Here is a 22,206-nt window from a genome sequence, read left to right on the forward strand (position 1 = left end):
CGGAGCGAAACAAAGTGGCCGAGCACACACTTCAACTCAGTTTGTTTAATTACCACAGGCGGTTGGCAACCTCTCAAACCCAGTGAGGGGAGAATACACTGGGTCTCATGGGACTCCCACTCCGCTAATATCATCAAGAGGGCCAAACAATCAGAGGATCTTATCCTCCTTTAAAGCTTTCCAACTGATTATGTTTCCAACTGTGATAAGAAAATCGAGTGATTGAATTTGATTAGCAGGGCCTTAAACAACCACCGTAGGCTGAGTGCAGTTGGGGAAAGGCCATCTCCAAATCCTCGGAGGGGTTTAGGTTAAGTTAATATTCTAGGCGGTACAGATTGAAAAATTCATGAGCACGAGAGGCTAAAAAAAACACGCTGCCGTTAGGGTTTAGTTTGCTGCTAAACTGATCTGACAAGAGAGGGAACCACTGCTGCTTGACATCCACAGGGCTGCATCTGCAGACGTCTATTCTTCAACAGGAACTACGGGCATGCAGAGTCTGTTCTAGTGTCCTGTCGGTGTTAAAATGTACCGGGGTCACAGAACTAAGCTGGGCCTTGACGAATCACATACTGTCATGCTGCCCATTAAGTGCGTTTAAAGCAAAGTTGTTGCTGGGAGACTGGGCTGCACAAATTGCATCACGGGAAGCAACTCCAGACAGCAGCTAGGAAAGCAGCTAAGTGCTCAAATAACTTGAGGGAAATTGTGAATTTCAGTCACGCCTCTCATTCATGACATGCTGGAGGGAAACTCGGTTTGGAAAGACATAAGAGTCAATTAAATGTTTTAGTAGTGGAGACTCGTCTTCAAGATTTCAGCGTTGAAGAGCATCAAGGATGGGATTCTAAAGATAGAGCTAATGTACCATTTAACAATCTTCATGCATCTTTTAAAAACATCTCTATGAATCTCAAAAGTAGAGGTCTGTCTTTATGAAACTATTTTTGGGTGGTATGAACAACTTTATATCGCAGTTTCGTATAGATTATGCATAAGAAAGTTTCCTACTGAATATTTTATTAATGAAATTGTTTACAGTCACATCAGTCATAGAGACTGGACTATCGTGTGAATGTAGCATATTTCGCATCTTAGCCCTGACCTCATCACTCCCCAAAAGGTAGCAAAAGCTCAGCACAGCACAGAGTTGGGAGTGACAATACTAACTTCCTCCCGGCAGAGTGGAAGTGCAGCTGGGTGCTGGTAGGCACTCTGATTAACTGCCTGAATTAGCCTGCAGCCTCCGGTTCATTTATAACAGTGAAGTTTCAGATATAAATGAATTCATTTGAAGCATTAAGTGGATTTTACTTGCAGGGGTGACATGCATCTTGTGTCGAGCATTCTTGTTGAAATAAATTTCGGTGCTGACACAGGAATTTGCCATTGACTAACTGCAAACCATTGAGAGTGCTGACCTGAAAGCCATCATATTAGCTCTGTCCCAAGATCCAATTTTATATAACCCTGCTCTGCTGGAGTGTAAACCGCTCGACAAAGGAGGAGTGGGTGGCAGTCACTCATGAGACAGGAGTGGCTAGTGCAAATAAGTTTCTTGAATAAACCCTGAAGGGTTTTTTTTTTTTTAACTCGTTTGGTCCAAAGAGTTTCAAATAATGAAAACACACAGCCCAAAAGCTAAAGACAATCAATTATTTAAAACAGAAAAAAAGCAAATCTTCATATCACTCAATTAATGTTTGCTTTTTTCACTGACAAATTAAGTCAATTATCGAAAGGTTTCGAAGCCTAATTTCCTGTTGACTGACTACTCAATTAACTCATTAATGGTTTTGGCCCTGGTGCCAGCCACAGCTGCACACTCCATCAAGCATTTGGCATCAACTATTTCTGATTTGACCACGCACACAAGAATTCAGCTCCTCTCCACTATCATTACATTTCAGCAGTGGCAGGAATACAGTCATCTCAGTCTCTCTGTACCTTGATCCCTCCCCACGAGTGGTTGGATAGGAAATCCACTGGTGATGTTACACCTGGTTGGACAGGATATCTCAGAAGGAAGTCCAGCTCAGCAGGGTTTATTTCTTTATTCATCATCAGAATCTGGGGATGCAACAAACAGGAAGGACTTCAAAATGTTGTATTTTCAGCACACATCACACTTCCTTTCCACTTGATTAGATCCAAACAGGGCGTCTGGTCTCAGTGGCAAGCTTGTTCTCGAAAACAAACCATGCAGAAGATGAAACCAGCCTCCACTCCTACCTGGAAGGCGAGTTGAGCGATGTACGTGAGCTTGTCACACTCAAACAGGCCTCTGGTGGTGTACTGGAAAACTGAGGAGGTGATGCTGTCAATTAGGTTGGACACCCGCTGCTTCAGAGCCTCGTCCGGCTCAGCCTTCAGAACTGCTTTCTGGAAGACCACACTGAACGCCTGAGGATGCACAGGAGCAGGTACGACACTCAACACCGTCTCTGTTTCTGACATTGAAGTGTTACAAGTACCAAACAGCTATAGTGTTGACAATAGAATCACTTAGAGTCAGCAAAATATAACTCAATGAAATGAATAAATAACTGGGTTGTGTTGATTTGTGGATCAGCTGGCACTGCCGGTTTATTCTAAAGATGTAAATCAAATCAGAATCTACCACTGAAAATGGTCCCTATCAATGCAAAACAATCCATTTCTTCTTGTTCGACCTGCAGTGACGAGTTGTTTTTAGGAAATTATGGAGCCTTTTTATGATTACATGTGAAGTCCATTAACTTCTCACTGCCACAGCTGATGAAAGATTCCAGAGCGTCTAGGCCAAGCGGTTTCCGCGCTCAAACATTTCCAATAACTCCCTTGCGTTGTCACGTCCAAAAGTCAATACTAATTGAGAACATATAAAAGCAATCATTCCCAAAATTCACAACCTATCTTTACCTAATAAAATACTCTGCTTCAGTTCATATTTGATGGTGTTTTCCCTTCCAGAAACAACATTTTCACTGCCATCACAAAACTCTTCAGCTTAATGCACACAAAGGGAGACATGCACCTGTGTTAACATGGCAGGCTAGCATACATCACATATATATTAAAGCTATAAAAAAGATTAAAGCTGTTGAAACAAAAAATAAGAGTAGCTCATTCAACCTGGTGAATCACTTTATATAAATATGTTGGAGAGCTTTTACATATAAGGTGGTTAAATTCTAGTTCAGACACTGTTTTATTAAATATCAAATTTATTATATAAATGTGACTTCAACAGCTACAAGAATCATTATAACAGGAGAGGAGAGTCTTTGCAGGGCAATGTGGTTTGTGATTTGTTTTCATCAACACCCCTCTTCTGATTTTTTTTTCACAGATTGCACCAAATGTCAGAGGAATATTTTTAGTGATGAGCACAATGTGCTGTCATGCTGATTTGTTCACGTTCTAAATGTCTAGTTAGCCAATCAAATTGCTTAGATTGAACTACTTGTTGTGTAATTGTTATTTATCTTGCGTGTTCTGTGCTCTGTGGTGTCAGTTGTGTCAGTTTAGCAGAGTCACACTTTGCTCTAACCTTGTGTGAGGAACACATATTATAATGTCTTTCATTTTATTCATAAGGTCAAAGGTATCTGTATGTACTCTGAATGTGTTTTCATTTGATTATGTTTGGAAATAACTCGGGCCAGGGCAGCTACCTGCGGAGTCAGGAGTGATTGCAAACCATATCTCTGGCTGCCTCCTCTCAGCGCTCTCTGGCTGACAATATGAAAGACATTACGCTCTACATAACCACATTAGGGAGCCACAAACACAATAAAAGCAGGGCAAAGAGCATAAAACACAGTGAGCAAATGGAAGAAAGAAGGGAGGAACAGAGGAATGAGTGTAAAGAGGGGTCTCGCTGAGGGCCTGTGAGGCGGGGAGGAAACATGGCGTGTCAATAGACAGGCTACCTTGAGAGAGAACTGGTACATGGGGTGGATTTTATTGAGGTCGTTCATTATGAAGTACAATAAGGAAGCCCGTGCTGCTGCTGGTCTGTAGTGCTCCCGAGCCTCATTGATTTTAGCCTCTGTCACCTTGGCTTCTTTTACCTACAGTAAAGATGCAAACACAAATGCAATCACAGTCACAAACACAAGCATACATGGGCACAGATATGCATACACTCAGGATTCATCATCAATCAGCTAATGATGAAATTGTGCACCATCCAATAAAACACCCTTCAGTGAAGAGCAGAGCTATTCCAATTTCACGGTTCCAGCCAAAATGCTCTCACGCTGTGTGGAACACAACAATTATGTGCCTTTTTTTTCCCCCCCTTGCTAGTAAATGCCTGCACAATTATGCTTAAGAATGAACATCTGCAAAAGTGGCGCTCATCTCCTCGCTGACAGAACACACACTCTCACATCATCATACCGTACTTTTTAAGAAGTGCTCTGAAGTGGTAGAAAGATCAGTAATTCTCTTCTAAGGTGACATGATCTGATCTGCTGACCAAAAAGGGACACCAATGAATATGGAAAAGCTTTAGATTACAGTTGCAAATAACTGCAACTGTTGTGTACATTTGGATTGAAGAATTAAGAACTTCACAACTTTGTCATCCAGAGTATCATGACTTGGTATATGGTAGACGTCAGGGAACGTCTGAATGGCCTCTTGCCTTGTGGATATGAAGATAGTATTTATGTTGTTGCAAGGGGGCATCATGCTAATGGACCCAGGCTGGCAAATCTCTGCTGTGAATGCTGCTGCTGCTGAGGTCATTTTTAGTGATTAAGAGCAGTAGAGTTTCTAGACATCTATTTTAACAGTGAGATTTAAAGATTTTGTTTTCTGTTTAATAGTATTGTGGTGATAGACTGTACCGAGTAATTATATTATTATAATAATGCCACATTACATTCTCAGTATTTACTTGGTAGTAAGCACTAATGTCACGTCCACATACCCTATAACTACACTCTAATGAGAATGAAAAATGGATTGCTTTATTATACCCTGTAACTGATATTTCACTGTAATTTCAGTAGTAAAAAGGCCAAGGGACTGGATTCATTTGTCAAAATGTTCATTTCTTGTTACCAACTAACAACACAGCACTGGTGTATCATCGTTGTCATTCAGATACAAGGGAAGATCTGTTTAACTGGATAAATTATCCGTACCTGAACTCATAATGGGCAGGGTTTAAATACGAACCGGGCAGGGATAACCAGAAGTTGTTTATTTAGGCCTGAAATTGATATGGGTTAATCAGCAGGTGCTATGTTTATTATTTATTAGAAAACTATTTAATATTTTTGCTCACAAGATTAAAAGAACTATTTAGAGAACAAAATTACCCGAGTAGCTGAGTAGCTAGTTGAGTTATATTGACACATTTTGTTCAGATGTTACTCATCAAGAGTAAGAGTATCTGTACCACATAATCAGAGTACTCATTCAACTCATACAGATGCTCAGTAATTTAAAAATGTTTACAATGTAATTTATTTCTAAATTCCTCTGAAGCACAAAAGGCCCTTATGCCCTAAAGTATTTTTAACTTGTCCTGTAGTTACCTGTAGGTAAGTATTTTATTGATACCCTGTATGTACTCAATAGTTGTGCTAACAGGGCTAGGAAAGTGAAATAAAAACAGTTGTAAAGATAACCTTTTCTTCGATCTCGGCGGCGGTGCGTTTGGTTGTCTCCAGGTTTTCCACCAGTTCTGTATCACCCAGGAAGTTTCCTGAAGCTGCTGACAAACGGGACAGCAGGTTGTCCTCCAGCGTCTTCAGAGTGATCTTGAAACCATTTTGCTGTTTCGTCAGGTCAGACTAACAAACACAGAAACACAAGAAAAACATCTATTGACAGTCCTGACTTTTCAGATACACCGTGTGCTCATTGTCAGGTTCTTTTCTGGCCTAATCTGAGGTGGTGGGAGATGTTCAAGGTGTGGGTCAATATGAGGACATGAATACTGAAGGACACCTCAAAGGCACAGCTAATCAATATGCTCTGCATCGGCTATCCGGACACATGAAGGGAGCGCCCTGGGCTGGATTAACCAGCTTCCGTCTGGTTGCCAACGTCAAACCTCTGCCGAGCGACCTAACCCTCGATGTGATGAGACCGTCGATTCAAAGAAGAGGGAAAGAAGCTTTGATGGTGAACCGCACAGATACACAGACTCACATCTTCTATGAATCATCTGTTACGAGACATTATGTATTCAATTATGAACCAAAACAGGCATCATGGAGAATATACACACATCCGCACAGCTCAGCGATAATGGGTTTTATTCACACCTTGCCATATGGATTAGTGCACCCCGTCCTCTAATAAAGCCTGAACTCAAACAGTATTTTCCCGTCTTTGTTCTGGCTGAAAAAACAAAAGTGTCTGAGAGCTTTCACTTTTTCAAAGCCTGGCGTTTGAGCGGCGTCGAGAGAACAAAGCCGGCAGGGCACGGTTACCTCTCTTTATTGCTTCATCCTGCTTTGTCCTTCATTATAGTTTGTTGTAGCTCCTTGTTTCTGCTCAATAATGACTTTGCTTTATTGAAGTTTCCTTTAATAGAAGCCTCTGTGACCTTTGAATTGTTGTAATTATGGGATGGTGGGCTGTTGTACGATTTGCCTACTCCAGTGTTGCTGGTGACTGATAACAACTGAGGGTTTTGGAGCAGCGTGATCCCTGACAGACGGAGGGAATAAGTTTCTGGCAGTGCTGTTTTCTACCCCCCCGTGTGATCACCAGGGGAGCTGGGACGCTGCGGGGGATGGGGTGCGGAGGGGTGAAGGGGAGCGGGGGCGGAGCTGTTCCTCCTCCCTGTGGCATAATGTTCCCATGACAAAAGACATACTTAGCTCAGATCGCGCCAGAGGAGCAGATAGTTTAAGAGATCACACTGCTTAATTGCTCTCTTTATGACAGTATCTCCTATTGCAGTGATGAGAGGTATTTTACACCATTGTTCAAACTAATTGAGCCTCTGCCTTGTTAAATCTTACATGCTCTGAGTTTTATTACCCACTCTGCAGTTGAGAAGTTCTCCTCTGCCAAAACTGCACAGGACAAAGAAAGAAAGAAAAAAAAAAAAAGACGAGATTCGTGGCATTTTAAAATAAGACACTGACATACGTGAGCTTCAAGGAGAGAGGAAAAAATACAAAATGGGTTTGAGTGGTGGACAGCTAAAAGGGGACATTTGCCTGTATGAGTCAACTGTGACCTTCTATGCTCTGCCTCTTGCGGGGAAAAGCTATCCACACTAAAACATTCCCAATTGGATCTAATAATGAGTCAGTTTTAACAACTAGCTTTCCGCTGGCACAATGTGCTTGTAATTACCCTTGCTTGGGGGAAAAAAAAAACCCAAACAATTAACCAGTCAGCAGAACATCCTAATTGGGATTAAAATGAGATATTACATCTATCATTTTTTTAGGCAAATGATTACTGAGCGCCATGGAGGTGCCCCGTTAAGGTAAATTTGGAAGCATTTTAGTTCTCATTAACGCTGATGGTGTGGGTAGGAACTGTGCCTGAGCAAACACACACACAAGGATGTACACATGCTCGTATGCGCAGAGGGAGGACCGGTGGGTAGTTACTGCGGTAAAAGGTTATGGACTGATCCCCGTGTGCTCTCTCTCCAAAAAGGCATCTTGACATTTTAAGCTCCTTAGCCCGCCTTTGACTCGGTTAAATGAGAGCTCTTTCACCTGCTAGTCATCTTACGGCTCAGTGGCAACGCTCACCTCATTAAAGGTATAATGGCACCAAGTCATTCAGAGGATATAAACAGGTACAGCCAATTTGCACTTTGTTATCAGTCTGATGATTGTTATCAGTTCGGGGTTGTTTACTGACAACAAAAAGCCATTCAGTACTGCATTCTACAGGCCGTGTTTTGATAGGAAGGTGCTGGGAGTGTACACAGTGTCCCCCCCCCCCCCAAAAAAAAACACCCACCCTCAACTTTCAGTGTTAATTAAAATGATAAGTGAGTTCCAGATCTTGTTTTTTCACCCTCCCTCCCTCCAATCTCAGTGAAACGCTAATTAAACAAGCTTCATTAAATCACATTTCACTTCTTCTCCATTGGATTTTGCTGAGGGGACATAAATAACTCCGGCATTTTGCCTCTCTTTTTTCCCCTGTTCATTAAAAATGCTGATTTGTTCATGGATGAAAGCCTACAGGTCTGTTTAAAACACTGCCTAAAGAGGCCCAACACAAACCTCCAGAAAACCTTCAACGTACAAATCGGCTTGCGTTCGACTAAATCTGCCCGACCCATAAACAGAGATCCCCATCATCTTCCTCCCCGTCCTCCTGAAGGCACCGCCGTCGGTCAGACATATCCTGAATGAAGAGGGACTGAGTGATTTTCCTTTCCCCTTCAACTAACAAGACTAGTATTTAAGGAACAGTGGAAGTGTGTCAATGTGTTGTCTAATTGCCGTGGTGCAGTAGCCCCACTGGCCAATCCAGTAGCCAACATCTGACATGAAAAGAGCAGACTGTCGACGAGATGAGAGCAAGGCATCATTAAGCGCTGCGGCTTTGATCAAGAGAATTTTCACTTAATTACGAACATTTACATTCACAGTGTGGACCATACTGTGGATATGTAACTATCTGCTGCTCATTACTCCTCAAAAGTCGGCTTGCCAGGAACCTGCTGTATGGTACACCGTGTACAGAATCGGCCATTAATTCTGACTAGCGATGACAGCTTAAAGCCACATCGCTTATCAATAGAGTGAAACAACAGCTCTCCCTTCCTCAAAGTCAAGGGTCCGAGGTCCGCACAACAAAGACTCGTCATTTACATTAAAAAGGAAAATACAACTTAAAGCCTCTCGTAGCCGCCTCTCCTTTGATTTTGAGAGGAGAGGAGGATGTGGATGTGAGAACATAAATGAGTCTGCCAAAGTGATAAGAAAAAGATGAAACTCCCTTGAGGATAGCATCAAGACAAAATTACACAATTCCTGGAGCTTGATGATAAATGAAGGAGTGTCTTTGGAACAGTACTCAGGGTGACTGTGACACAATGGTAAATTGTTAGTGCTTCAAAAGGTAATTTGATTTTTTTTGATTTAGGATTATTGGATTATTGGCTTTACATGTGATTTATGCGACACAGTAACAATCCATGACAATCAAATAAAAATTCTTTATCTTTTTTCTATTGTCTATCATCATTTTGGGTGCTGATATTTCAAACCTAACAGTTCGTAACAGCTTTTGGATGTTCTATTTAAAGCTATTTGTTCGGTGAATATTGAATCATAGTCAAGTCATTTAGAAGCTTCTGTTTAACAGCTGGAGTATTGTTAGTCTGCATCAGTAATCAGGGCAAGCAAAAAAACGCACAAAAATAAAATAAAAAAAATAACCCGATGAATAAAATAATAATGTCCAATGTGAATGCCTTGTCTCATAGTGATGTATTCATAAAGATTCATCCCCCAACTGAGCATTACTGACCAACTTTCAGATCATCTGTTCTGGTTTTGAAGCCCACAGCTTCACTGTTTCGATCGAGTCTCGCTCGAAACCAACAGTACGTTATTCACTCAGCACCAAACAGCAGACAGAAAGTTAGCGACTAGCAGTTTACCTACTCAAGAGACAGATGTTCTTCTTAGGCATTGGTAGAAACGAAAATAGAACAAAAAAAAAAACTAAACAACACTGACTATTGTTGTGCTTTCAGGCTGTTGCTAAAGTTGCTAAATAAACATATTTATGCTTCTGTCACTTTTGATATATGAGCATATAGTGGAGTTTTTGTCTGTACAGTACATAAAGAACCTACTTAATCATACAAAAAAGACTATTCCTTTAGTTTAAATGGAGCTGCAGTCTGGTAGCAAAAGCTCCTTTACGCATGCAGATGGTTCATAAATTAAAGGAATGTCATGAATAAATGAATGGAGAACAAATGCATGTGCTCCCATGCATTATACCCGCTAAATGGTTTGACGAGCGTGAAAACGACGTGAATCACAGGTTAGAACTCAACCCTGCTGTACATCTACAGTACGGAGGAGGACTTTGTTTCAAAATGTTAGATAACGCTCCGCTCCAACGTCGTTACAACGCCAGATGAGTGAATGTCTTTTGGAAGAAGGCTGCTCGTCTGACATCCAGCAGCATTCCATACATGAAGCTATGAGAAGTCGCCGAGGTTCGAACACAGTAAAACAGCTTTACAGTGTTCCCTCAGGTTTAAAATTCATTGAAATTTAGAAAACTGTAAAAAAAAAAATAATAATAAAATTGTCAAGTTCTGCATAATTGTTCAAAGTAATATTCATACAGATTCAAAACTCATGTGAAAATAGATTTAATTGAGAAAAACTATTCAATGTTCATTTAAAATGCTAATCGAATTTTCAGATTGCTTCATGTTCCGCATACCATGTGAACACACAGGCGCCATGTGCACGCACACACAGTTGTGCAGCATCCCAGTCTCCCTAAGTGAGGGACCCAAAGCCCCATAATTATCATACATCCACTTAGTTTGCAGTTAATCAAAGGCGCCAGCTGATTGTTTTGGAATCAAAGAGCCCGGACCTGCAGCCTCTTGTGATGTTTAAAGACAGACGATGCTTTCTTGAAGTGTTTAAGATGGATAATGACAAGCGAGAGCGCTATGCCCGGCTTCTTGAGGCCCCTGACTCCTCTGACTGTTCCTTTTAATTACACCTGCACAGAGGAGATGTTAGGAGAGGAACTCGGAACAGTGCAATGAGTGCAAAACAGTTGTTTGTTCTCTGATAGCACCTGAAGAGCGTGACAGATTCTGCTTTCATGTCTGCTCAGGTTCACTTTTACATTCCTGAGACATATCAGGTGAAAACATATGTGTCAAAAATTGCTCTTCGTTGTTAAATAGCTGCATCGGGTTGTGTCTCTGTCTGCAGCCTCTGATACTTCCTCACCTTCAGCTGTTCCAGGTCAGGTCTCTCCATGCTGACCACGGCGGCCAGCAGCTGGTCCTCCAGACCGTCTCTGGTCACTGTGAAATTTATCAAGGTGCACTGGGCCTGCAGCTCCGGCTGGTAATGAGGGCTGGCGATCTTGGTGTGCAGGATGAGCCGGAAACTGGGGTTGTACTCACACTCCTTGTCTCCAATCTTTATGTACCTGTTTGGGTTAACGAGGATCTTCTGATCACTTACACTGGCTAAATGCAAATAAAAATGGCAACATGTTACCAAATTAGATATCAGCTTAGGGGATTCATCATTAACAGCAATTCTAGAATTTATCCATCCATGCTAGAGTTATTTGCCTCTTTAAAAAAGTCAGAAGGTTTCCTGAATTCAGAACAACTGATTCCAGTACAGCTGTCTGCTCAGTAGCTCTCTAAGAACGTCACTTTAAGTATAAAGCTGGGGTGATGTAGCTCGGTTTCACACTGACAACAAACCACATAAAAGAACGAAAACCAACAATGCATTAATCCGTCTCTCAATATTTTCTAACTTCCCTACTGTTGGGTCTGCGACTCAAGCACTTTGATTACTCCCAAAGACACAAATATGGAAAGACAGATCACAAATATTTTACCATTTTGAAAATGGTTCAGTCATTTCCTGAAACTGCTGGGCACTAAGGCTTTTAGCAAACATCTCTAAAAGCGGAGACAATTAGAATTTGCTCAGAAAAATCATCTCTTTAATTTATTTATTATCACCTTGTACGTCATACTCTTTTCTTAAATTTTTATTTTATTTTTTCCAGTCATTACTCCAAGGGTGTTTTTACTGTATTTATTGACTTCTTTATAGCTTGGGGTTTTAGCTTTCTTTGATAAGTACAGCAGGTATGTATTACAGTGGGGACTGCAAAGGGCTACTGGTCTGGGACCTGTTTGAAACAGACTTTACAGTTGTTATATCTGGGCTTCAACCAGTGCATTGGAAGGTTGACACTACAAATAATATTTTCAATCAAAGTAGCTTTTAATATTTTGTGTCAGTTTTAATCTTTTCATAAGTTCAAACTGAACTTTAATGATGAGAAAATGCACATTTTTGTTGTTTGTTGATTATGTTTTGTTATTTACAAATGGAAAGTCCTCAGTATTGTACTTTGGTGTACTAATGACTTCTGCACTGCTAACTCATAATACATTTAAATCGATTACGATTTCCATAAACATCAAGCAGCATCGATCATTTCTAATCTAGAGCAAAGTGCATCCATACGTCACTTTGTCAAAGGTGAACGACAAAGTGACCAGATGACATTTTTGCTAAAGGAGGTCCAACAATTAAGAAACAAAACGACAAAAGAGCAACAACTAACACCTGGCTTTTGTCTGCCGTGGCAAAGGGTACTGTTGGCATTCATTCCGGGTCAAATGACTGCAGTACTCATGAGTATATATCAGCTCCAGCTCAAGTGCACTGAAGTCCCAGGCGGTGTGTGAATGGTTCTCCACCTGTCTCTGCTCAAGCAGTGCTTAAACACCAATCAGTCACTGAGACTGAGATTCATTGAGACTGAAAGAGAAACTGATGTAAAAGATGTTAAAAAAAAAAAAGTAACCACCATATCATTATCACTGGCCTCCATGCTGCTTTCTGCTGTTGTTTTCCAGCACATTTATTCAACGTGTAGTGCTGAATGATGGGCACACTTGCAAAACCTGGGTATACACGCTAATTTTGAAATAAAAATCACACCATAGCCAATCAGTTGAACCCCCCCACTCTCCACCTGCACACCTGTTCCCACTTTCCCTTCCCCATCAGCCCTGCAGTGTACCAGCCCACTCATTCTCTGCCAGATCATCTATTGTGTTTCCTGCTTAGCTGTCTAGCCTTTTCTTCAGCCTGAATACATTTGTCTGTTTTGATCTGCCTGCTCTGTTATGACTTTTGCTTGCATTTTTTGCCTGTTGCCATGACTAGACTTTTGTCTAACCCGCTTGTCTCTGAGCAATGCACCTGTGTCCTGTTTCTCTACTGTGCATCACAGCATGTGGTAAGCTACGATTACAACAGACAAGCCTGTTCATTCTCCTCTTCACGTTGGATTTTTTTTTTTTCTGCTGACGTAATAAACTTGATAATACATTCAGAAGACAGTGAGTATTGGTAAAAGTCTTATTAAAGTACACAATTACAAACTGAGCAAGCTGATCAATGCTGAATTTAGAAAGCTTACAGTTTTCAAAACTAGGTCACACAGGCTGAACCGAAAACTCCACTTTGACTTTGACTCTTGACATTGGAAACAGCATCGCAACAATATCAGCTTAGCTGCTCTGTTGGAAAGTTTAGCTGTTGAGCCGTTTGCAAGGTCAAGAGTGAACTTGAAGTGGCACTCAAATTTTAATTTAACATCAACAAATGGCAAATGGGCAAACTCAATCTGCTGATGACGTGACAAATGAAAAGTCTGGGAATAGCTCCTCAGTGAAACTTTAAGTGAGATTATTCTGTCAGCAGACTGAGTACCCAGCCCTGTTTGACAATATTAAGTAGTTTTCAAAAGGCTGAAGTATTCTTTACCTGCCCTTCTTAATGGTTTCTCTGCCCAGTAGCGGTCCAAGAACTGGATCCAACGTTTCTTCCAAGTTCTCTATAAGAACCACATCACCTGCTGCCAGCGCTCTCTCTATGGCATCCAGGTACCTTTCAGGGCAAAGCAGCAGAATTCCTCTGTCAAAACCTCTTCCAAAAAACATAATGGATGAAAAAATGTGTACCTTTCACCATAAAGCCTCTTACCCTCTCTGCCCGATGCGAATGACACGTAGGTCTTCGCCGTATTTGTTTTTGATCCATTTGATGCCTTGCAGCTGGGGGTCCACCATCAGGGGCCAGCGCTGGCAGGAAGTGAGAATGGTGGCGTTCTCAGTGGACATTCTGTCAGCAGGCAGGCCCTCGTTCTGCCACGCTGCAATATCTGCATCATCTGTCAGCATGGTTAGAGGGTCCAGGTCAGAGGTCACCGGGATGGGAACCTGATATCAATATACAGATGATATTGATTGAGTACACATGAGTTTGCATCATATCGAACTGAAAATGGTTCAGGATAACTCATAGTTCTTGAGGTCTTTGGCATGTAGTTACATGGAGGAGGAGCATCCTCAATATATCCTCTACATTTATCAGCCATTAATGCACAAGAAAGGCCACCCACCTTCAGCTGACTGAGATAAGGCCTCCAGGTGTTGTCCATAAGCTGGAGCCTGTAGTGTTTAGTGAAGTATCCCAGGTAGGAGATGAAGGCAGTGATGAGGAGGACATCCCCACAGAGGGTCCTCTCCTGTTTCTTGAAGTTTTCTACAGCCTCTGCCCACCGAACGTTCTCAGACGCCAGACCTCCCACCTGTGACACAGGGACAGAGCGAGAGCACGTCATTTTACTGACATTTACATTACTCCACCACACGCCCAATGGGTACCCTGAAAAATTATATCTAAATTAATCTACAGCTGCCGTCATCAACAAGCAGCCCCTCGAACATGAGGAAATCTCCTGAAAAACAATGCCTTGCTATCTTCAAGTCCTTTTTTATTAGGTTTTCATATCTTTTATCACCTCACTACCCGTGTACCAACATTTCCACTCTTTACTGCAGCAATGATCCAATTTCCCTCCAGGGATCAATAAAGTTCACCTTAATATCTTATCTCTTCAAAAGTTGAGAAGCCTCGCACTGCAATACAGACTGTGACTTCTCAGCACACATCACAGAAACACACTGTACACTCGAGCAAGTTGAGCACATTTGCATCTATATTTGTGATTGACTCGCAGATGAGCACAACCTCTCGTCCTTTTGTTGCTCCTGTCAGGCCTTTTCAAAACGTCCTCTGAATAATTTAGATTATCATACTAACACTGTCAACACTCATCTTTCTGTTGTGCTGCTGTCAGCAGGAGATTTACACAGCAGCAGATGATGGTGGGATTTGTGTATGTGATTGTGTGTAAACATATGAATTGTGCACCTGGAATGAGACAGCCACATTAACTTGCTGAGATAAAAATTGTTTTTGGGTGGGGATGGGGATGCATGTATACATCTGGATGTATCTGAGCAAAGAAGCAAGTGGGACAGAGTGTGTTTGTGACTGTGTGCTGGTGGTCTGTGGCTAGCTGGTGCTCTGCGTGACCCCACGTTGCCCTCCTCACCAGACGGTTGGCTAGAGAAATGGTGCGCGCCGTTGATTCAGCTTCCTGCTGGCACTTGAGCTTGTCTGCAGTGGCTTTCTCAAACTTGGCTGTCAGCTTAGCCAGGTTCTCATTAAGGTGCTGATAGGCCACACACACACACACACACACACACATACAGAAATAGAGAAAAATTGGCACTTGTTAAAAGGCAGCATGGTCATAAAGAATCTTCAAAGACAAAGAACAAGGATAGCTTAAAGTCTCTCTATGAAAGAAACTTGTGTGAGAAGTTGGGTAAAACTCATCATTCCCTCCACTATGGATTTATTTGGCATATGGAAGCAATTAGCACAAGGACAAACAGGATTAATCGGTGGAGAGGCACACAGGTTCAGTAGATTAGTTTGAGGATTGCTAATTCCCCCTGGCTCCGAACCCGCTCTCCACTCATGCGATGTTACTAAGGGCTGCAAAAATGACAGGGAGAAGTCATGCTGGATCTTATTAAGAGTCGTCACTCTGCACTCTGCAGGGTTTGATGTAAGCAGCAGCCGCCGCCGCAGCAGCGTCCCGAGCGCCGCGCTCTGCTGGGGCTCTCTGCCACTCTGATGTGCTGAATGTCAAACGCCACTGAGAAACAATTATTTACAGCTGCTTTTATCAATAGGGATTTTAGGTTGATGGACTTGGTTTTAGATTAATGAACAGTAAAAGCTTTTAATAGCACTTACACCAGCTTTGTATTGATGAAAAGCTGGTGGGGCTCATGTGTCAACTGTCACTCAAGCCTTGATAAAATAATTCATATCCTGAAGTTTTGCTTTATCTTATAGCCTCTGGTTGCTGTTTTTATTTTATTTCTGTAGCATTAAATTCTTATTATGCTGCATATCGTCTGCTAGAGTGACAGAGGAGCTGATCCACACTGATGTCTCAGAAATCTTTTATAGCTTGGTGCTGAGATTTCACAAGTCATTTCTCAGCTCACATTCTGTTTAACACAAAAGTCAGCCCACAAATAAAGTTTTAAGAAGCTCTTTAGTGTTTGTGTCAGTCAGATTCTGTGTTAAAGAAAAGACTGGGAAACAAAAACAGGACTTGAACGAATAGTCAGTCCTTTCTTTAATAAAACTGTAATACAGTTTCAGAGAATAAATCCTCTGGATTGCAGATATTGGAAATGCCTTCTTTTGAAATAGATACTCAGCATATGGCAAACATCTTTTCCTGCTTTGACGTTCCAATGCCATGGCTTACGTTGATCTTGCTCTTGATGGCGGAGAGCTTCTCCTGTGCAGCAGCCAGCTCTGCGTTGGCCTTGTTCAGAGCCTGACGTTTGGGCTCCACCTCACAGTAAACCTCGTAGAACTTGACAATGTTTAAAACCCAGGAGCACAGGCCGGCTGCCGCGTTCGACTTGGAGGCCACCAGATCAGGCTGAAACTCTGGATCCTGGAGGGAATGGAAAAGAAGGATAAACAATTGCACAAATGCAAAATAAATGGAAGAATTTTGAAACATGCCATGAGGGCTCTGAAAAATTGAATGAAGACCATAACCCTGCTTTCTGAGATTTGCTCTACGTTAAAATAATGATTAAACTAAGAAAAGACTAGCTGACAGGACAGCAAGACAGCTATGTTAATATGAAGCTAGCTGGTGAGATAGTTACATCTTAAAAATTCACCAACTGCTTCCTAAAAATCACAGTAACACTGGTTAAACTGGTGTCCATAACCCAACTTAGCAAAACTGGTAAGTCATAGATTAATTTGTTAGTATAGTTAACTAGTTCACATCCAGTTTGTATCTAAGAGCTACAGCGTGGCCTCTGTAAAGCCAGTCACTGTGACTGCGAGTTACTGAAACAGATTAATGTTAAATGTTCAAACATGCGCTGACAGTGAAAGAGTCAGGAAGTAATGTTAGTTACATGGCAATATCCAACTCAAGTGAGACCCTGAGCGATTACGATTTCAACTTTTCATTTGTAAGCGGGGGATTCTGTAATTTGTTCTTCAAAATGTCTACGCAGTTTATTTTTAAGATTGTTCAAAGGCTGTGAAAATGACAAAACGATTCCTGTCCAAAAAACTGTCACGAAGTTAGTTGGCTGACCAGCCTCAAAGCTTTATTTTAACTAATTCTAAAAGTAACTGAGAGTTCGAACTGTAGTGGGCTTTTCTTCCTAACACAATTTAACACTTCAGTCTTATCAAATCTGTTAGATCAGTATTCTTGGAATCCTGAATTTAGAGTGAATTTTGGCTTTATCTGCTGCACCAACTTAGCTCCTATTTGCTTCATTGAACTTCATAATCAGGGTGGCTGTTAAATTTGTAACACTTAATTAACTGGTTGATTTTCTCTGGCTGTCATTTGGAAGCTCGACAGCCATAATGTGCCACTGTCATTGTAGTCACGCCCCTGCTAAATTTATGACTTATTAGCTGAACTTGCCAAGCGGCAGACACTGCACACTGTGAGTCGTTAGCGTTGATTTTAATGAACAAGTAGGGCTGATTGAAAGAATTACCTGCAGGTAAGGCTGAATAGCTTTCAGGCAAGTTTCTGGGATATTCTCCTTGTTAAAGTTTATCAGAGAGTCCAGGAACGTGTCCACTTTGGCCATCATAACCTTTGCGGCCTTCCAGCTGCGATCCTTTGGGACTTTGCCAGCGGGTGCTGTCAGGACCATGACTGCCGCTGTGACGTTGGTCACCGCCGCCACTGGGGAGCCGAATGACTTCAACTCTGTCAGGTTGTTCTGAAGTAGGCGAGATAGTAGGGAATAATGGATGGGAAATGAGAGAGCTATGATTAAATTGAGTTTGAACAACTGCATATCTTCGTGGTCTGCTGAGGGGGAAAAAAGCGAAAAAGGAAAGGATTAGAATAAAGGAAGAAGAACCTGCGCCGACTTTGAGAAGACAACAGAGAATACTAATTAGGGCATCTTTAGAGAGCTCTAAGCAGTGATTGAACTGTCGGTTCTGCTTGTTTGAACAGAGAGCACCTTTTAAACACAGAGGGTGTTTTTGAAAATCCCCCAGGCTGCTCATAAACCTACACAGGATGCAAGGATGAAGTAAAATGTCTGTAGAACATAGAGAAGACATTGTTTTACCAAAGACCAGGCTAAATCCTGTGATTCAATAATCTTTTATACAGTTCAAGGCCTGTGTGGACATAACTTATTCCACTGAAGCTGGGAAAACTAAATCAAACAAAGAGAAAAGGACACAACCCCTCTTAAAAACAGAAGAAAACTAAGAGAGAAAAGTATGATGGAGCAAATCAATAAGACAGAGCAAGGTATAAGAGAAGAACTGACCTTATTAAGAGTGTTAAGGGCATCCTGAGCAGCTAGGAGAGCTGGTTCAGCCTTGGCTAAGTCCTCCTCGCAGTCTTTCTGTTTGCCGCTGACCACCACAGCAATGGCCGCCACCTTTTGCTCTTCCTCATCAGCTACTGCCTTCTCCTTGGACACCTTCTCAGTTTCTATCCCAACCACCTAGGGACAGCACACAGGATTTATTGCTGTGTTAATCAGTCAGTGGCTTCCTTTTCACAGTGGGGACACAAGGCAAAAAAGAAGCTTCCATGCTGGATCAAGAGACTAAACTACTAAATACCTGCACTAGGCATCTTTAAATGCTGGCAGACAAAAAAAGGAGTCTGACATGTGGGAAATACCCAGAAAAATATTGTACAGAATGCTAATGTTTATCCTTTTGACCTATCTGACATCAATCCATAATGGATGATAAAGAAAGACAGAAAAAGATCGAAGGTTTAACTCCAGCTTTCTCCCGCTGTAGTGAGCAGTGTCTTCAGTCAGCACCAGGAATGTATCTGTGCCTTCTTCACAGTCAGAGGGACACTTCGCTTCTGGAAAGGCGAGCTGGTGCTGAATTTTTTAGATGTCATTTTTCACTTCTGAGAGCACCACAAACAAAATTCCACATCCACATCGTACTGGGCTCACCACAGAAGACAAATATCTCAGCAAATAAACCAAAACTATCTGCTAGGCTGGACAACCCTAGAGAAGAGAAAATAGCAACATTTAACCAATGTCAACGTCTGTCCATGTCCAAAATGGTCTTGCCTGGATCAGCTTGTCAGCGTCCTCGTTCTTTTGTTTGAGTTCCACTTCTTGAGCAGCCAGCTTGGCCTTGAGGTCATCCACCTGTGAGAGGACAAGACAAAGAGACCAAGAAGGTCAGGAGGATGTATGAGACTGAAGTCAAAACTGGAGATCTGCAGATTAAAATTATGACAATAAAATGAAATTTTATTTCCCAATTCAAATTCCATATTCTGTTTTGTTGCACTAAAGTAGACGAAAGAATGTGAAGTTATGGTTAAAATTAGCGCTTCTGACCATGATTCATCATTCATGAGATGACCAGAAAAATGCCTTTCTTGACATTTTAGTTCACATCACCCTTTATATTGTGCCCCCATTTAACAATATATGCAAAAAATAGATAAAAAAAATTGATATAAAAAAAAATAAAAAAAATTCATATATATCAATATCATTGTGATCAGAAAAACAAAATAGGGCATATGCTTACTTGAACAAATCAATTTCAACCTTCATGACATTTGAAAAAATAACTAATAATAAGTAACAAATAAATCATCATGACATCATACCATGACATCCACCCATCAATCATCAGCTTCTTAGCCGCACAGATAGGTTTCATTAGTCACCACGATCAAATTGAGTTGATGTCCCATTTAATTCAGAAATATGTCATGTTAAAACGCCAAAACAATCAAGATCAATAAATGGCACAACAAGTAAGAGCAAAAATATGTAGTTTTGATTTTGGGGTGAACCGCCCCTTTAAATTAAACAGGAATACACACAAATGTCAACGCGTGCCCAGTTTACATAAGCTGGGAGAAAGGAAGGAATACATGCAGTCAATAGAGCACAGGGGCAGACTGCTGACAATAATCTATTTTTATCTGATTAAATGGTATGAGTAGCAATCAGTGTGTATATCATGGGCACTAATGAATCTATCGCTATCATCTAATTGAATCTCTCGGGCGGTTTTGAAGGGCTGATCATTTGTTTTTGTTGTCTGTATCCTCATTGGATCTTATTCGTAACACAATCGCCGATCAAGCTCAATGGCAATTTAATTGAAACCTAAACATCTCGTCAAATCTTCAAAGCAATAAAGAGGATTCTGTGGCTTAGAAAAGCCGAACGAATAAGCTTCACAAAGGGCCTAAACCTTTTGCGGATAACATTTGGTGCCCTGCGGGATTGTGCCACGGACCACGCATGTGACCTTTAATCCGTTACGAGAAAAAAACTATTCCGTCTAAGTAGATAAAGGAGCGGAATAAGATGAATGGCATGCATATCTGGGGAAAAAAAAAATAAAAGCTTTGGGATAAAGAGCTGCTATCAGCATACATAAACACACACAAACTCACAAACCAAGGACGGCCGTAAAGAGAAATTAAAGCTGTTACAAACTCCTCATAACTCCCCAACAAATAGGGCTCTGCATTACTGTCCGACTTCATCAAAATGTTGCACTGGGGAAATAAAAGCAGACTGTTTTTCATGCTTGTCTTTCAGCTAATTAACAAACAGGAAATCAGGCTAGAGGGAAGACGGCCCTTTCGGGTTGTGAAGACTCCGCGCAAAAGATTCGGTCGAACACTAGACGAGCACCAAGTGAGCCATCAACATGATGAATAGGCCAAAGGGGGGGAGGGAAGGAGGGAGAGGAAGGACAAACTAATTGGTGGGAGACATGGGTGATATTCAATACATCTGAGCGCCTTCTGCGTTTATCTGCTGCAATTGGAAAACATGTTTCTGTTCCTGACTGCCTTTCTAAAACAAGCTGACATTTTTCTTTTTCCCCAGTACAAAAGCTGTCAGGAAGCAGCTCGTTACGTTCAACACCTGCCATCCAACTGCAATGACCATTAACACTACTATTAATACTCCCACTATGACCAGTATTACTACTACTACTATTACTGCCCCGTCTTTTATTTTTTCTACTACTACTGTTAGCACTACTGCTACCACTTGTGCAATGGTAGTAATTATTAGCAACTTTAATACTGGTACTACTGTCATTTCTACCATGAGTGCAGCTGCTACTAATACTACAACTACTATTCCTATTTGTACTGTCACAAATGTAATACGCCTACTGCTACTCCTTCTAATATTACTATTACCACAGTTACTTTTCCTGCTACTATTAATTCAAGTAGTAATAACAATATGACTACTATTCCTAAAACCTTTCCTACTTGTACTACTATTACTATTATTATTACTATAACTACTTACTATTACACACACACACAGTTGTGTTTCCATCATTTCTGGAGACATTACATAAACTTACATTAATTTCCTAGAGGCTTAACCACCACCTAACCATAACAATAAACATTACTTGCCTAATCCTAACTCTTACCTTAACCTAATCCTAACCTTAGCCTAACCTTAGAACAACTCTTCACACTAATACTTAATCATTTACATTGTGGGGTTTTGTAAATTGTCCCCACTGTTAACAGATGTTTGTCCCCACAACTATAAGAATATGTGTCCACACACACACACACACACATACACACACAAAGACAGTAGCCAAAGGTAGGACACTACCTCCACAAAACTGAAGTAGAGAAAAACATGGAACTAATGTGTCCTCTGGGGAGCAGATGACTCATACACTTAGCATAGCGCACCCCCCGCGCGCGCACACACACACACACATACACACACACACACACACACCACACAGACACAGATCTTTTGCTTTAAGCCTGCTTGTTTATCATGACCACAGCAGCCCCTGGTGAACCACAGATTCTCTTCCACAGAATGTTAAATAACAGCACTTATAGTAGCAGGAGCATCAGTGTGGATGCACCGACAAACACAGGGATGCATTAATGGTTTCTTGCTGCTGTAAAGGCTGTGCTCTCTAATTAGAAGGCTCCTCAATTACCATGCATTTCCTATATGTGTGTGTGTGTGTGTGTGTGTTGCCTTACTTCCACAGTAAACGG

The 22,206-nt window shown here is 41.4% G+C and overlaps 1 protein-coding gene across 5 annotated transcripts in view; it reads right to left on the reverse strand.

Annotated features, from left to right (window-relative positions):
• The window catches only part of dnah9 (dynein, axonemal, heavy chain 9), a 120,214-nt gene that overhangs the window by 27,116 nt on the left and 70,892 nt on the right, over positions 1-22,206 (reverse strand). For 3 of the 5 annotated variants that reach the window (XM_046376223.1, XM_046376225.1, XM_046376224.1), the window contains 13 exons: positions 19,241-19,321; positions 18,464-18,643; positions 17,666-17,896; positions 16,387-16,581; positions 15,148-15,267; positions 14,149-14,337; positions 13,731-13,966; positions 13,512-13,634; positions 10,929-11,133; positions 5,631-5,795; positions 3,918-4,058; positions 2,236-2,406; positions 1,951-2,073 (listed from right to left, as the gene is read on the reverse strand). In XM_046376223.1, coding sequence (XP_046232179.1) covers positions 1,951-2,073; positions 2,236-2,406; positions 3,918-4,058; positions 5,631-5,795; positions 10,929-11,133; positions 13,512-13,634; positions 13,731-13,966; positions 14,149-14,337; positions 15,148-15,267; positions 16,387-16,581; positions 17,666-17,896; positions 18,464-18,643; positions 19,241-19,321 — 2,160 coding nt within the window. Of the gene's footprint in view, positions 1-1,950; positions 2,074-2,235; positions 2,407-3,917; positions 4,059-5,630; positions 5,796-5,952; positions 6,079-10,928; positions 11,134-13,511; positions 13,635-13,730; positions 13,967-14,148; positions 14,338-15,147; positions 15,268-16,386; positions 16,582-17,665; positions 17,897-18,463; positions 18,644-19,240; positions 19,322-22,206 lie in introns of those variants that run through there. The other 2 variants (XM_046376226.1, XM_046376227.1) reach the window with 2 other exon arrangements.

The sequence above is a fragment of the Scatophagus argus genome, chromosome 21 (assembly GCF_020382885.2).
Source record: "Scatophagus argus isolate fScaArg1 chromosome 21, fScaArg1.pri, whole genome shotgun sequence".
In the NCBI taxonomy this organism is placed as follows: domain Eukaryota; kingdom Metazoa; phylum Chordata; class Actinopteri; family Scatophagidae; genus Scatophagus; species Scatophagus argus.